This window comes from Mustelus asterias, chromosome 25 (assembly GCF_964213995.1).
Source record: "Mustelus asterias chromosome 25, sMusAst1.hap1.1, whole genome shotgun sequence".
Taxonomy (NCBI): domain Eukaryota; kingdom Metazoa; phylum Chordata; class Chondrichthyes; order Carcharhiniformes; family Triakidae; genus Mustelus; species Mustelus asterias.
The window spans coordinates 52,896,362-52,910,901 of NC_135825.1; the positions used below are offsets into that span (position 1 = coordinate 52,896,362).

The 14,540-nt window shown below is 48.2% G+C and overlaps 1 protein-coding gene across 2 annotated transcripts; it reads right to left on the bottom strand.

Annotated features, from left to right (window-relative positions):
- Window positions 1–632: 632 nt before the first annotated feature.
- Window positions 633–12,445, bottom strand: tspo (translocator protein). Of its 2 annotated transcripts, XM_078197792.1 has the most exons (5): window positions 12,218–12,445; window positions 8,757–8,952; window positions 6,890–7,085; window positions 3,374–3,512; window positions 633–962 (listed from the first exon to the last, which is right to left on the bottom strand). In XM_078197792.1, the coding sequence occupies exons 3-5, from the start codon at window positions 7,069–7,071 to the stop codon at window positions 789–791; spliced, it is 495 nt and encodes a 164-aa protein (XP_078053918.1). In that variant the 5' UTR covers window positions 7,072–7,085; window positions 8,757–8,952; window positions 12,218–12,445; the 3' UTR covers window positions 633–788. The 2 variants fall into 2 exon arrangements, with proteins under 2 accessions (XP_078053918.1, XP_078053917.1); XM_078197791.1 differs by lacking the exon at window positions 8,757–8,952 and having other exon boundaries at window positions 12,218–12,444.
- Window positions 12,446–14,540: the final 2,095 nt, after the last annotated feature.

Consider the following 14,540-nt stretch of genomic DNA (forward strand, 5'->3'; position numbering starts at 1 on the left):
CACACACATGCCCACACACACACATACCCACAGACACACATACCCACACACACACACGCGCGTACACACCCAGACACGCATACACACACGCACTTACACACACACACATGCCCACACAGACACACACACACATACATTCACACACATACACACTCTCACACACACTCACTCTCACACACAATCACTTGCATTCACACTCACACACACACACACTCTCACACACACACTCACTCGCATTCACACACACTCACACACACTCTAACACACACACACACGCCCATACACACACACACTCAATCTCACACACACTCTCTCTCACACACACACATGCCCACACACACACTCACACTCTCTCACACACACACACTCAATCTCACACACACACTCTCACACACACACTCACTCGCATTCACACACACTCACACACACTCTAACACACACACACACACGCCCATACACACACACACTCAATCTCACACACACACTCTCTCTCACACACACACATGCCCACACACACACTCACACTCTCTCACACACACACACACACTCAATCTCACACACACACTCACACACACACATACATGCCCACACACACACTCACACAAAACCTGGCAAAAACATTTTTTCATTTTAAATCTGTATTTTATTAACAAGCATAATAGTAAAACAAAACAACTTACAGCAACATTCACCCCACCCCCCACACCCCGAGCTGTCTTTTATGGTGATGTCAAACTGGGTTGAAAGGAGGACGGACGGTCAGTCTTCCATCCTTTGAAGCTCTTTTCTCAATTCTCCTTCTTATCTGGGTTGTCCCTCCAGATACAATAGGTCAGGGTGGAGGCAAGAGTCAGCCAAGCAAGATAGGGCACCATGAGTAGAGAGGCCATTTTGCTGATGGGGTACCAGGAAACCATTGTGCCCACCACGATGCCATCTAGACAAAGAATATTGATCAACGCCTAAGGAACCAAAAGAGAAAGAGTAAGATGGAGGAATCAGATCACATGCAAGCAAACTTGCACCTTTGTAAGCGTGAGCACAATGCACTGGACCTGACCAAGTCTACACTCACCAAAAAGGCTTTGAGCTTGTGCATCAATGCTTTCCAATATCCAAATTCATCTTCTAGTCCAATATCCTCCATTGTGTTTAATGGCAGTGTGTTCACTTCACCAATACAGTTAAGGGGCAATGAGAACATCTATTACACTCTTGCCCACTGCTTCAGAATATTAACTTCAATCTAGCTGGGACAAAGATCTGACCTCCTCCCTACTCAACAAACTCATAGAAACCCTACGGTACAGAAAGAGGCCATTCGGCCCATCGAGTCTGCACCGACCACAATCCCACACAGGCCCTACCCCCATATCCCTACATATTTTACCCACTAATCCCTCTAACCTACACATCTCAGGACACTAAGGGGCAATTTTAGCATGGCCAATCAACCTACCCCGCACATCTTTGGACTGTGGGAGGAAACCCACGCAGACACGAGGAGAGTGTGAAAACTCCACACAGACAGTGACCCAAGCCGGGAATCGAACCCAGGTCCCTGGAGCTGTGAAGCAGCAGTGCTAACCACTGTGCTACCGTGCCGCCCCTGTGTGGAAAACCTGGGTGGAAAAGGCAAGAATCCAACTTCTTGATATTCTTGATATTGGAGTTGACAGTTTGACTGAAAACTGGAATGTATCTTCAATGCTTCAGAATCCCCGTGGCCATTTTTCCACAGAAAGACTTAGAAAAACAAATTATTTTCAAATGTTTGGTTTTTTAAGCAGAATATATTTACACTTTTTTAAATAAACTGAGTGATACGTGGTTAAGATATAAATGAAACACAAATTGACTTGGTTTCCCCATAGACTCCAGGGGGCAAGGAATGCTAGTTAAAGAATAACTAACATTCTAGTTAATTCTTGAATTAATAATAACTATTATTATTAAAGTAACTGATGAACATCTGGCCACTCTGTCGCTTGCAATGAGTAATACATTCGAACTGTATATGCATAACATTGGCAGTAAACACAGCCTATTCTTCACAGTGGCACAGTGGTTAGTGCTGCTGCCTCACAGCGCCAGGTTCGATTTCCAGCTTAGCTCACTGTCTATGTGGAGACTGCATATTCTCCTCGTGTCTGCGTGGGTTTCCTCTGGGTACTCCGGCTTCCTTCCACAGTCCAAATGGTGTGCTGATTAGGTGGATTGGCCATGCTAAATTGTCCCTTAGTGTCAGGGAGACTAGCTAGGGTAAATTCATGGGGTTACGGGGATAGGGCCTGGGTAGGATTGTGGTCGTTGCAGACTCGATGGGCCGAATGGCCTCCTTCAGCACTGTAGGGATTCTATGAAACTATTGCCTCTCCTCCCCCAGAACAAGGGGCCACAAGTTTAAAATGAGAGCTGGGCCACTCAGAGACTATATCAGATAGCACCTCTCCACACAATGGACGATGGCAATCTGGAACTCCCACCACCCACCCCAAAAAAAGCCGCTGAATTTGAGGATGAAATGAAAATTTTAAAACTTAGGATTGATGGGTATTTGCAAAGCAAGAATATTAAAGGTTACAGAACCAAAGTGGAGAGGTGGAGTTGAGGTACAGGTCAGCCACCTACAAAGCACTAGTCAGGAGTAGGATAGAATTGTCTGTATTTTCCCGGATGAACGCAGCTCCAATTGCAATCAAGAAGATGTCCAAGATGCAGCAACCCATTTGATTGGTGCCACCTTAAAAATTCATTCTGTCCACCGCTGGCACACGGCGACAGCAACAGGCACTACCAGCAACCCACCAAGACTTCCTTGGCAATCTCCCAAACCTGTGACCTCTCTCACCGTGAAGTATGAGGACAGAGGGTGCCTGGGACCAACACCATCGGCAAGGCACGTATCGTCCTGATCTGAAAAGACATTGCTGTCCCTTCGTTTGTCACAGGATCAACTCCTCACCTAACAGCACTGAGGGACACAGTGTGTTAGCACCCAGGCTGTTCAAGATGGTGGCTCATCACCACCTTCACAAGGGTAATTCAGGGAGGGCAATAAATGCTGGCCTTACCAGCAACACTCACCCCAAGAATCAATCAATTGGAAAAAGCTCCAGGGGACCTGCCAAAGCAAAACGGGGGCCCCAGAGAACCAACAAGCAGCCTATCTACTGGGAGCATTGACTACAAGTGACCCTCGGAACTCCTTTCAGCATCATTGGACCAGGAGCTGGCTGCAATGTCGCCGTGGCAACGGAATGGGAACTGACTGACTGTCAGAGGATAATGTGTGGTGCAGAAGACCTGAGGTAAGGGGAGGATAAAATGTGTGAAAGATGGATAACAACCTGAGGAAGACGTTAATACTTACCAGTTTTAATCTGTGCGCCCCAAAGAATACTGGGGTCCACGTCCAATTCAAAACCAACTGGGTCCCGTACAGTCCAAGGGGGACAAGGGAGGCACTGGTGAAACCTCCAAGCTCCCTCCACACCAAGTAGGAGGCATAACTGTGAAAGCAGCAGCAACAATTTATCAGCACTTCAGTAAGAATGGTGTACATTTCCAGCATCATCCTGCTGATTAGTTATACTGTCAATGGAGTCCTGGTTCCCTCATGTGGTTCCTCATTGAAGCTTGGGAGTGGTGACTTTATTCTGTGCAGCGATGTTCACTTTCATTGTACCAATGCTAAGGTGGGTACAACCTGCACTTCTTTAAAAAGGAAAGCATCAGTTTGACTTTGTGTTAATGCGAGTTTATAATAATAACCCCCAAACAACGACCCACCTCACCCCCTATCCATTTGCAATGGGGGATGATCATTGATCTTTAACTGGCTTTTGTACTGAGTATAATCCCACTCAAACACCTCTCCTCCCACACCCCCTTTGTCAAGACCCATCTCATCTCTCTCTCTCTTTCTTTTCTGCTTCATATTCTCGCTGACCCATAATGATCCGCTCCCTGCCATGGTCCCAGCTGATTCTTTCTCGTTCTCCTTCTCTTCCCCATCTCCCCACCCGTCTTTCCGGGAGCATCCACTCCCTCCATCACCCACACGCACAGTGGCAGCCATGTGTGCCACCTACAAGATGCACTGCAGGAACTCCACAGGGTTCCTCAGACAGCACCTTCCAAAGCCCCAACCCTCTACCAGCTAGAAGGACAAGGGCAGAAGACACATGGGAACACCACCAACTGCAAGTACCCATCCAAGCCACTCACTACCCTGACTTGGAAATATATCGCTATTCCTTCACTGTTGCTGGGTCAAAATCCTGGAGCTCCCTTCCAAACTGCACTTGCGGGTGTACCTACACGACATGGACCACAACTTACTACCCCTTTCTCAAGGAAAATGAGGAATGGGCAATAAATGTTGCCCTTGTTGCCCACAACATTCAAATCCTGCCCGGGAATAAAAACAGTAAGAAGTTTAACAACACCAGGTTAAAGTCCAACAGGTTTATTTGGTAGCAAAAGCCACACAAGCTTTCGAAGCTCTAATTCCCACTCACCTGAAGAAGGGGCTTAGAGCTTCGAAAGCTTGTGTGGCTTTGGCTACCAAATAAACTACCAAATGGACTTTAACCTGGTGTTGTTAAACTTCTTACTGTGTTTACCCCAGTCCAACGCCGGCATCTCCACATCGGGAATAAAAATACAGCTACTTAGTATGACAGAATGTAAATATGTCACTGCAGGTTTTTGTCTTATATTCACTGGGGCAAATGTAAGACAAAACTGGGATTTTCCAGACTGGGAAGCAACAGCGGGAGGCATTTTGTGAGGTTCGCGACTGGAGTCCAGCCGATCGCGAGTCTCCCAGGCGCTTTTTTTAGCGCAATCAAATCTGCACCGGAAATCGGCACAGAGCTGATTATCATATAGAAATAATATTGAAATTGACATTTCCATCTGATTAGTAGATCCGGGACGGTATTCTCAGGACATGCTAGCGTCTCCCCCGCCCCCACCATAGGTGTTGGGTGGGGGGTTGGCGTGTCGGCGCTGGCCATGGGTGGGGTGGCATGGGGTGGAAATTGGGGCTGGTCCAGGGCAGGGGGAGATCGGGGCTAGCCCGGCGGGGGGAGGGGGGAACTGCGGTAGGGGAGCTCGGGAAACCCGCGAGGGAGGGGTGTCAGCAGGCCAGCGATCAGGGGGGGTTTCAGGGACATTGGAAGGCTAGCAATCGGAGGCCAGCAAGGGAGTGGGGAGCCAGCGGGCATGCGTCAATCTCTGCACTGACAGATCAGCGCATGCGCAGTGGCCCACTCAACGCTATGCTGCCGGCTTCTCGAGTGGGATGAGGCCCCACCCACCGCCTTTCAGAGTGAATCATGCTGAGGCAGTCTGCACTGCTCGGAGTGTTGGAGATTCACTCTGGTAAGTTTGCCCAAAACAAACGGGAAATACTCCTGCTTTCCCACCCATTGGGCACTTAGTTTTGTTTTGGGAGAATCCCGGCCAACATTCTTTTGGCATTCTTACATTTGTCCTGAGGAGTGTAAGGTGAAAAGTTTCAGTGACATGTCTGACTTTTCAACAATACTGAAAAAATCAATTTTTAACCCTAGCAATGGTAATATGAAAGATTTACATAAAGTGTTACAATCCTTGGTGCATTATGTGATATTTACACAATCGTACAATGGTGTAAATGGGATCAGCTACAGTAAATATAAAGCACATCACATATGTCCCATTTCCAACACTTGTCTTGTCTCACACACTTGTCACAAGGCACTGTGCTGGGATGAAGCTGTGCCACACTGTTAGGGTTAGAGTTAGGGTTAGGTTAGGATTAGGGTTAGAGTTCTGGTTAGGGTTAGGGTTTGGGTTAAGGCTTGTGTTAGGGTTAGAATTAGAGTTAGGGTTAGAGTTAGGGTTAGAGTTAGGGTTAAGGTTCGGGTTAAGGTTAGGGTTAGGGTTAGAGTTAGAGTTAGGGTTAGGGTTAGGTTAGGATTAGGGTTAGAGTTAGGGTTAGAGTTAGGGTTAGGGTTTGGGTTAAGGCTAGTGTTAGGGTTAGAATTAGGGTTAGGGTTAGAATTAGGGTTAGGGTTAGGGTTAAGGTTCGGGTTAAGGTTAGGGTTAGGGTTAGAGTTAGAGTTAGGGTTAGGGTTAGGTTAGGATTAGGGTTAGAGTTAGGGTTAGAGTTAGGGTTAGGGTTAGGGTTTGGGTTAAGGCTAGTGTTAGGGTTAGAATTAGGGTTAGGGTTAGAATTAGGGTTAAGGTTAGGGTTAGGGTTCGGGTTAAGGTTAGGGTTAGAGTTAGAGTTAGGGTTAGGTTAGGATTAGGGTTAGAGTTAGGGTTAGGGTTAGGGTTAGGGTTTGGGTTAAGGCTAGTGTTAGGGTTAGAATTAGGGTTAGGGTTCGGGTTAGAGTTAGGGTTAGAGGTAGGGTTCGGGTTAAGGTTAGGGTTAGGGTTAGAGTTAGAGTTAGGGTTAGGGTTAGGTTAGGATTAGGGTTAGAGTTAGCGTTGGGGTTGGGGTTAGGGTTCAGGTTAGGGTTAGGGTTAGTGTTAGGGTTAGAGTTAGGGTTAGGGTTAAGGTTAAGGTTAGGGTTAGGGTTAGAGTTAGGGTTCGAGTTAGGTTAGGATTAGGGTTAGAGTTAGCGTTGGGGTTGGGGTTAGGGTTAAGGTTAGAGTTAGGGTTAGGGTTAAGGTTAGGCAAGGCACTGAGCTGGGACGATTGAAGCTTTGCCATACTGGACATTGTCAGTTCACCAACATTGCCCCGCATAGCATTAGAACGCAGGTTTATGCTCTTGTGCTAAGTGTACATATAAGCACATCGCAGATTCCATTAAATCCTGATGCCAGTGTTGTGTGGAATATTTCCCATCACTTTCCACATTGTAACGGATTACAGCAGAACTGTACTCACCCCATACCAGTGTACAAAGTGGTCCACACCACGGGGAACATCTTATTGGGTGGCCGCCATGCTGGCTTCTCCAGATTCTCAAACCACGTCGGCACTTGTGACCTTGTCAAGTACCAGCCAAAGAAACCTCCAACATGGGGCAGCGTGGCAAATCCAGCAATCTGTGCCCACACCGGTGCCATGCTCTCCAGAATCACTAAGGGGAAGAACAGTTTTTTCAGGTTTCCTAAATAGAAACTAAGTTGGAGCAGTGTGTTTCACTGCAAACCTCAACACACTTACTGAATCTTACTAACCCAAAAAAGCAACTTCAATTCAAGGGAAGCAGCATTTTTATCCTTTATTCTTCCATGGGATGTGGGCATTATTGGCAAGACTCATCCCTAATTGCTTCAGACTGGCTGGCCCAACATTTCAAAGGGCCTTTAAGTGTCAACCACATTGTTGTGGCTCTGGAGTCACATGTTGGCCAGACCAGGTAAGGACCGCAGATTTCCTTCCCTAAAGGACATTTGTGAATCAGATGGGTTTTTAAGACAATGGTTTCACAGTCACCATTACTGAGACCAGATTTATATTGCAGATTTTTTATTAATTGAATTTAAATGCCAGCAGCTGCTGTGGTGGGATTTGAACGCATGTCGCCAGGATATTAGGATCAGCCTCTCGATTACTAATCCAGTGACATTACCACTCTACCACCACCTCCCCCATTGCCTTTGAATGGAGCAGTTTATTTAAGGTTATATTTTTCACTCTGCAACGTCTACACTATCCAAAATCTACAGATAGAACCTAGTCTTAGCTGTGTTACTAATGAGATATAAGCCATGGTCCCCTTACACCAGGGAGTCCCTATACGGTGTGACACGGTGGCACAGTGATTTGCACTGCTGCCTCACAGCGCCAGGAATCCGGGTTCAATTCCGGCCTCGGGTCACTGTGTGTGTGAAGTTTGCACATTCTCCCCGTGTCTGCATGGGTTTCCTCCGGGCGCTCCGGTTTCCTCCCACACTCCAAAGGTGCCACGCTAAATTGACCCTAGTGTCAGGGGATTAGTGAGGTAAATGTGTGGGGTTGTGGGAATAAGGCCTGGGTGGGATTGTAGTTGGTGCAGACCCGATGGGCTGAATGGCCTCCTTCTGCACTGTAGGGATTCTATGATACACCTTGCTCGAGAGATTAATCAAAACGAAGAAAGGTCTTGCGTTTATATAGCACCTTTCAGATCCCCAGGACATCTACAAGCTCTTCACTGTCAATGAAGTAGTTTTGAATTGTTGTCACTGTTCTAATGTACAGGAGCCAATGAGCGCACAGCAAGCTCCCACACACAGTATCAGGCAATGGTCAGATAATCATGTCCAGTGATGCTGGTTCACGGATAAACATTTACAAGGAGAACTCTCCTGTTCGTTTTCAAATAGCGTAGGGGTGGCAGAGTGGTTGGCACTGCTGCCTCACAGCGCCAGGGACCCGGGTTCGATTTCCGGCTTGGAGTCTGCACATTTTCCCCGTGTCTGCGTGGGTTTCCGCCGGGTGTTCCGGTTTCCTCCCACAGTCCGAAAGACGTGCTGGTTAGGTGCATTGGCCGTGCTAAATTCTCCCTCAGTGTACCCGAACAGGCACCGGAGTGTAGTGACTCGGGGATTTTCACAGTAACTTCATTGCAGTATTAATGTCAACCTACGTGTGACACTAATAAATAAACGTTAAACTTTAACTGAGAAGAGTTAGGACACAAGTTAAATATCTCAAGTGAAAGATAGCACTCCAACAATGCAATAGAAGATCAGGGAACATCGCCCCACCGCAGTCCCTCAGATCCTGCAGCTGGGCCACCAGGTAAGGGGAAGAAGGCACTCACAGTCCAAAGATGTGAAGGTTCGGTGGATTGGTCATGGTAAATTGCTCCTTAGTGTCCAAACACATTTGGGTTAGTTGGATTGGTCATGGCAAGTGCGCAGGTTACAGGGTTAGGGCTGGGCCTGGGTAAGATGCTCTTTCAGAAAGTTGGTACAGACTCGATGGGTCGAATGGCCTCCTTCTGCACTGTCGGGATTCTATGGGATCAAAACATAACATGTTGTTGTGAATTCTGAAACAACAGCAAAGACTGGGACCCTCATTGGGTCACAGAGAGCCTGGGGGCAGAAAACAGACAAACCTTTTCACATATAGACTGGTTCCTACATCAGTGGGGAGGGGGGGTGTGCGATTCTCCCATCCCGCTGCTCTGCTGTTTTAGCGCAGTGAGCCAGGAGACCCTAGTGGGGGCTGATTCTGTCATTCGCGCTAGGCCTCCACGCGTCTCCCAGCGCTAGACTTCCCGCGCCATCAGCTGCATAATGTATGCAACTTCTAATTTAAATATATTTTAAATAGCATTGACAGGCCTGGGCCTGAGGTCTCTGAGCTGGCCAGCCTTACCCCCCCCCCCCCCCCCCCCCCCGCTTCCTCCCCCCACCCCTAGGCCAGGCAGGTATCCCGCTGCCACTCCAGGCTGAGAGACGGAGGGAGGGAGGCCAGCGATGGGGGCTGGCCATCGGGGTTGGAGGGGGGGTAACAACTTGTTGGGAGGGGGGGGGGGGTCGGAGCAGCATTACGGGGATCGGGGAGGGGGATTGGGAGATCGGGGCTGGGGGGTGGGGGCTGCATTGGGGGGGATTGGGAGGGGGGATTGGGAAATCGGGCCTGCGGGGATACATTGGAGGGGATCGGGGAGGGGGGAATTGGGAGATTGGGGCTGGGGGCTGCACTGGGGGGGGATCGGAGAGGGGGGAATTGGAAGATTGGGGCAGCAGAGAGGTGGGGATCAGAGGGGATTTGGAGATTGGGGCTGCGGGGAAGTGGGGGTCGAGGCTGGCCTGGGGGGCCATCGATCGGGCCGTGGGGGGAGGGGGGGCGCAGCGCTAGAGGGTTGCGGGACTGGACAGCGATCGAGCTGGCCAGTAATTGGGAGGCTGGCAGACAGGGGTCACTGCAAATGCACCGATCTTGGCGCTGACAGATTGGCGCATGCACAGTGGTCTGCTCAGCGCTGTGCTGTTGGCCTCTCCAGCGGGGATAGACCCCACCCCCTGATTTCTGGAGTGAATCACGCTGAGGTTCTCTGCAGTGCAGAGTGTGGGAGATTAATTTAAACTCCTGCTGAAAAAAAACAGTTTTCACCTGCATTCAACACTTAGGATTTTTTTTGGAAGAATTGGCCCCCCAGGTGCCTGTTATTCAGGGTTAATAAGTCCCGGGATGGGCTATCCTCGGGCAGTTTAATAAGTCCCGGGATGGGCTATCCTCTGGCAGTTTAATAGGTCCAGGGATGGGCTATCCTCTGGCAGTTTAATAGGTCCAGGGATGGGCTATCCTCTGGCAGTTTAATAGGTCCCGGGATGGGCTATCCTCTGGCAGTTTCTATGGGATCCCTCCAATTCCCTGTCGGTTTGTATCAGGGAGAGGGGAAAGTTTAAATATTAGTGACCCTGGAGCAGTGGCCCATTACAGGGCAAGGTCGGTCAGTCTGAGTTCAGCGTTGTAGCAGACAGGGTTAGTGCTGACTGGGGTGGAGTGCCCCACTCTCCCCCTCCCCACATTCAATCCTAAATCTGCTAAATATCATCTCAATGTAAACTGGTGTGTGTATAATGCGGTGAGTGTGATAGTGTGAGTGTGTATAATGGTGTGTACAGTGAGTGTGTATAATGGTGTGTACAATCAGTGTGCTATAATGGTGTGTGCAGTGTGTCTCATGGTGTGTGCAGTGTGTATAATGGTGTGTGCAGTGTGTATAATGGTGTGTGCAGTGAGTGTGTATAATGGTGTGTGCAGTGAGTGTGTATAATGGTGTGTGCAGTGAGTGTGTATAATGGTGTGTGCAGTGTGTATAATGGTGTGTGCAGTGTGTATAATGGTGTGTGCAGTGTGTATAATGGTGTGTGCAGTGTGTAAAATGGTGTGTGCAGTGAGTGTGTATAATGGTGTGTACAGTCAGTGTGTATAATGGTGTGTGCAGTGAGTGTGTATAATGGTGTGTACAGTCAGTGTGTATAATGGTGTGTACAGTGAGTGTGCTATAAAGGTGTGTACAGTGAGTGTGCTATAATGGTGTGTACAGTGAGTGTGCTATAATGATGTGTACAGTGAGTGTGTATAATGGTGTGTACAGTGAGTGTGCTATAATGATGTGTACAGTGAGTGTGTATAATGGTGTGTACAGTGAGTGTGTATAATGGTGTGTTCAGTGTGTATAATGGTGTGTGCAGTGTGTATAATGGTGTGTACAGTGAGTGTGCTATAATGGTGTGTGCAGTGAGTGTGTATAATGGTGTGTACAGTGAGTGTGCTATAATGGTGTGTGCAGTGAGTGTGTATAATGGTGTGTACAGTGAGTGTGTATAATGGCGTGTGCAGTGTGTATAATGGTGTGTGCAGTGAGTGTGTATAATGGTGTGTGCAGTGAGTGTGTATAATGGTGTGTACAGTGAGTGTGCTATAATGGTGTGTGCAGTGAGTGTGTATAATGGTGTGTACAGTGAGTGTGCTATAATGGTGTGTACAGTGAGTGTGTATAATGGTGTGTGCAGCGTGTATAATGGTGTGTGCAGTGTGTATAATGGTGTGTGCAGTGTGTATAATGGTGTGCGCAGTGAGTGTGTATAATGGTGTGTGCAGTGTGTATAATGGTGTGTGCAGTGAGTGTGTATAATGGTGTGTACAGTGAGTGTGCTATAATGGTGTGTACAGTGAGTGTGCTATAATGGTGTGTACAGTGAGTGTGTATAATGGTGTGTACAGTCAGTGTGCTATAATGGTGTGTGCAGTGAGTGTGTATAATGGTGTGTACAGTGAGTGTGTATAATGGTGTGTGCAGTGTGTGTATAATGGTGTGTACAGTCAGTGTGCTATAATGGTGTGTACAGTGAGTGTGCTATAATACAGTGAGTGTGGTCTGGAGAACTCTGTCCATCACTTTGCAATTGTTACTCTCAAAGTTATACAACAGCTCACGGGAGACGGAAAATAAAGTTCAAAGTTGTCAATAAAAAGACGAGTATTACTGGAATTCCATGTTAAAGTTTACGGGGCCGGTTCAGACAGGTGCTCTCCGTTTCCCCTGCAGGGAGTGGGCTCTCAGTGAATGGGGAGGGGGGTTAGGGGATTGCTGTGTGTGTGTAAACAGCCTGGGGCAGCGTCCAGCTCCTGTGTCCCATTCCATGCTGACCTCCCACTCAGTCCCCTCTCTCTCTGTGTGTCTTGACCCCAGTGAGTTGACCCCCCCAGCCCAGCCTCCAGCTCACCCACTCGCTCCAGATCCCCCCACCCCTGCCTTACCTTCACTGCAGCTCTGAATGGAGGGTGTGTGTCACCTTGAAGGGACACGTTTATACCAGGAACTAGAAGGGAAATAGGTTTCCGGTGTCAGCCTCTTATTAGCGGCTGACTTCAGGCAGCCGGAGTGTGGATGTGCCTGTTGGACAGTGAGTGTGTCTATCAGACTCCACACACACCAGTCCCTGAGCACTGACTGATAGGGGGGTTTCCAAACGACATGTTGATACATTGCCCAATTTGCCGCACAAACTAGTCAGCGATCATTTCCTTCCTCCAGTGGCCACAACTCCAAATCCACTCAGAACCACCGATCATGTATCCTTGCTGAGATCCTTTGCTGAGCCTGTCTTCGTATCTGTGGCTGCTGTTCTATTGTGGGGCTTTTTCGAATGCCCCCCGAGGGGTGAGGGGTGGTGGGGGGGCGGGAGGGGGCGGCAGCTCTGCTGAACTGTACCTTATTTTGAATTCCATCCAGTGGCAGCTCCGTGACCTGTCACACACTGTCTTACCTGCTGAGATTTTGCAGCATGATCTCTGTGTTTCAGATTCCAGCCTCCGCAGTATTTTGCTTTCATTTTGCTCTGACTGTGTCATACACACCCCAGGGGTGACATTATCCCCAAGCTGAACCATAACAGAGAGCCATCAGACAAGCAGTTGCTGCCAACATATAAAGCTAAGGAAGTATTTTTAAAATGCTGCATTAAAATATCAATCAGCTGAACACAAAATGCAAATTTGGCTAATTCTTTCCTCCAGCCATTAATATTAAAACAGGAGGGTTCGTTCGATGAGGTTTCACAGTCACTGCTGGGGCTTTAGGTGCATTTTTTCCCTTATATTCTCCCATGGGACGTGGGTGTTACTGTCAAGGCCAATATTTGCACCTATCATTAATAGCCCTTGGATCGGCTTGCTGGGCCATTTCAAATGGCAACCACATTGCTGTGGATCAGGAGTCACATGTCATAGAGTGATAGAGGTTTACAGCATGAAAACAGGCCCCTTCAGACCGCCAGGGTGTCCATGCCGCCCCCCCTTTATAAACCCCTAAGTTAGTCCCAATTGCCCGCATTTGGCCCATATCCCTCGATACCCATCTTACCCATGTAATTGTCTAAATGCTTTTTAAAAATTGTACCCGCCTCTACAATACCTCTGGTAGCTTGTTCCAGACACTCACCACCCTCTGTGTGAAAAAATTGCCCCTCTGGATACTTTTATATCTCTCCCTTCTCACTTAAACCTATGCCCTCTAGTTTTAGATTCCCCTACCTTTGGGAAAAGATATTGACTACCTAGCTGATCTATGCCCCAAAATCTCTGTATAAAGGCAGGACAAAGTAGAAATGGTCGAAAACGTCAGGTTTTCAGGTGTCCAGATCACCAACAACCTGTCCTGGTCCCCCCATGTAAGTTAAGTTTAATTATTAGTCACAAATAAGGCTTAACACTGCAATGAAGTTGCTGTGAAATTCCTCTAGTCGCCACACTCCGGCGCCTGTTCGGGTCAATGCACCCTAACCAGCATGTCTTTCAGAACATGGGAGGAAACTGGAGCACCCAGAGGAAACCCACACAGACACGGGGAAAATGTTCAGACTCCACACAGGCAGTGACCCAAGCCGGGAATCGAACCCAGGTCCCTGGTACCGTGAGGCAGCAGTGCTAACCGCTGTGCTATCGTGCTACCCATGTAGGCCAGACCAGGTAAGGACGGCAGATTTCCCTCCCTAAAGAACATTAGTGAACCAGATAGATTTTCCAACAATTGATGAAAGTTTAATGGTCATCAGATTTATTAATTTAACTTAAATTTCACCAACTGCCTCAGTGGGATTTGAACCCATGGCTCCAGGACATCAGCCTTGTCCTTTGGGGTACGAGTCCACTGACATTACCACTATTCCACCATCTCGCACAGAGACATCAGAGATGCTGTCCATCATTTTCTAAATGGCAGAACTCCTCGGAGCATTGACGTACAGAGGGATCTGGGCGTACAGGTTCATGGATCCCTGAAAGTAGCGGCACAGGTGGCTAAGGTGGTCAGGAATGAATACAGCATGCTTGCCTTCATTGGCCGGGACATTGAGTATAAAAGTTGGCAAGTTATTTACAGCTGTATAAAACTTTAGTTCGGCCACATTTGGAATATTGCGTGCAGTTCTGGTCACCGCACTGCCAGAAAGAGAGGGTGGAAAGAAGGTTTCCCAGGATGTTGCCTGGTCTGAAGGGTTTGAGGTATGAGGAGAGGTTGTGTAAACTCAGATTGTTTTCACTGGAAAGATGGAGACCGAGGGGTGACCTGATAGAGGTCTAC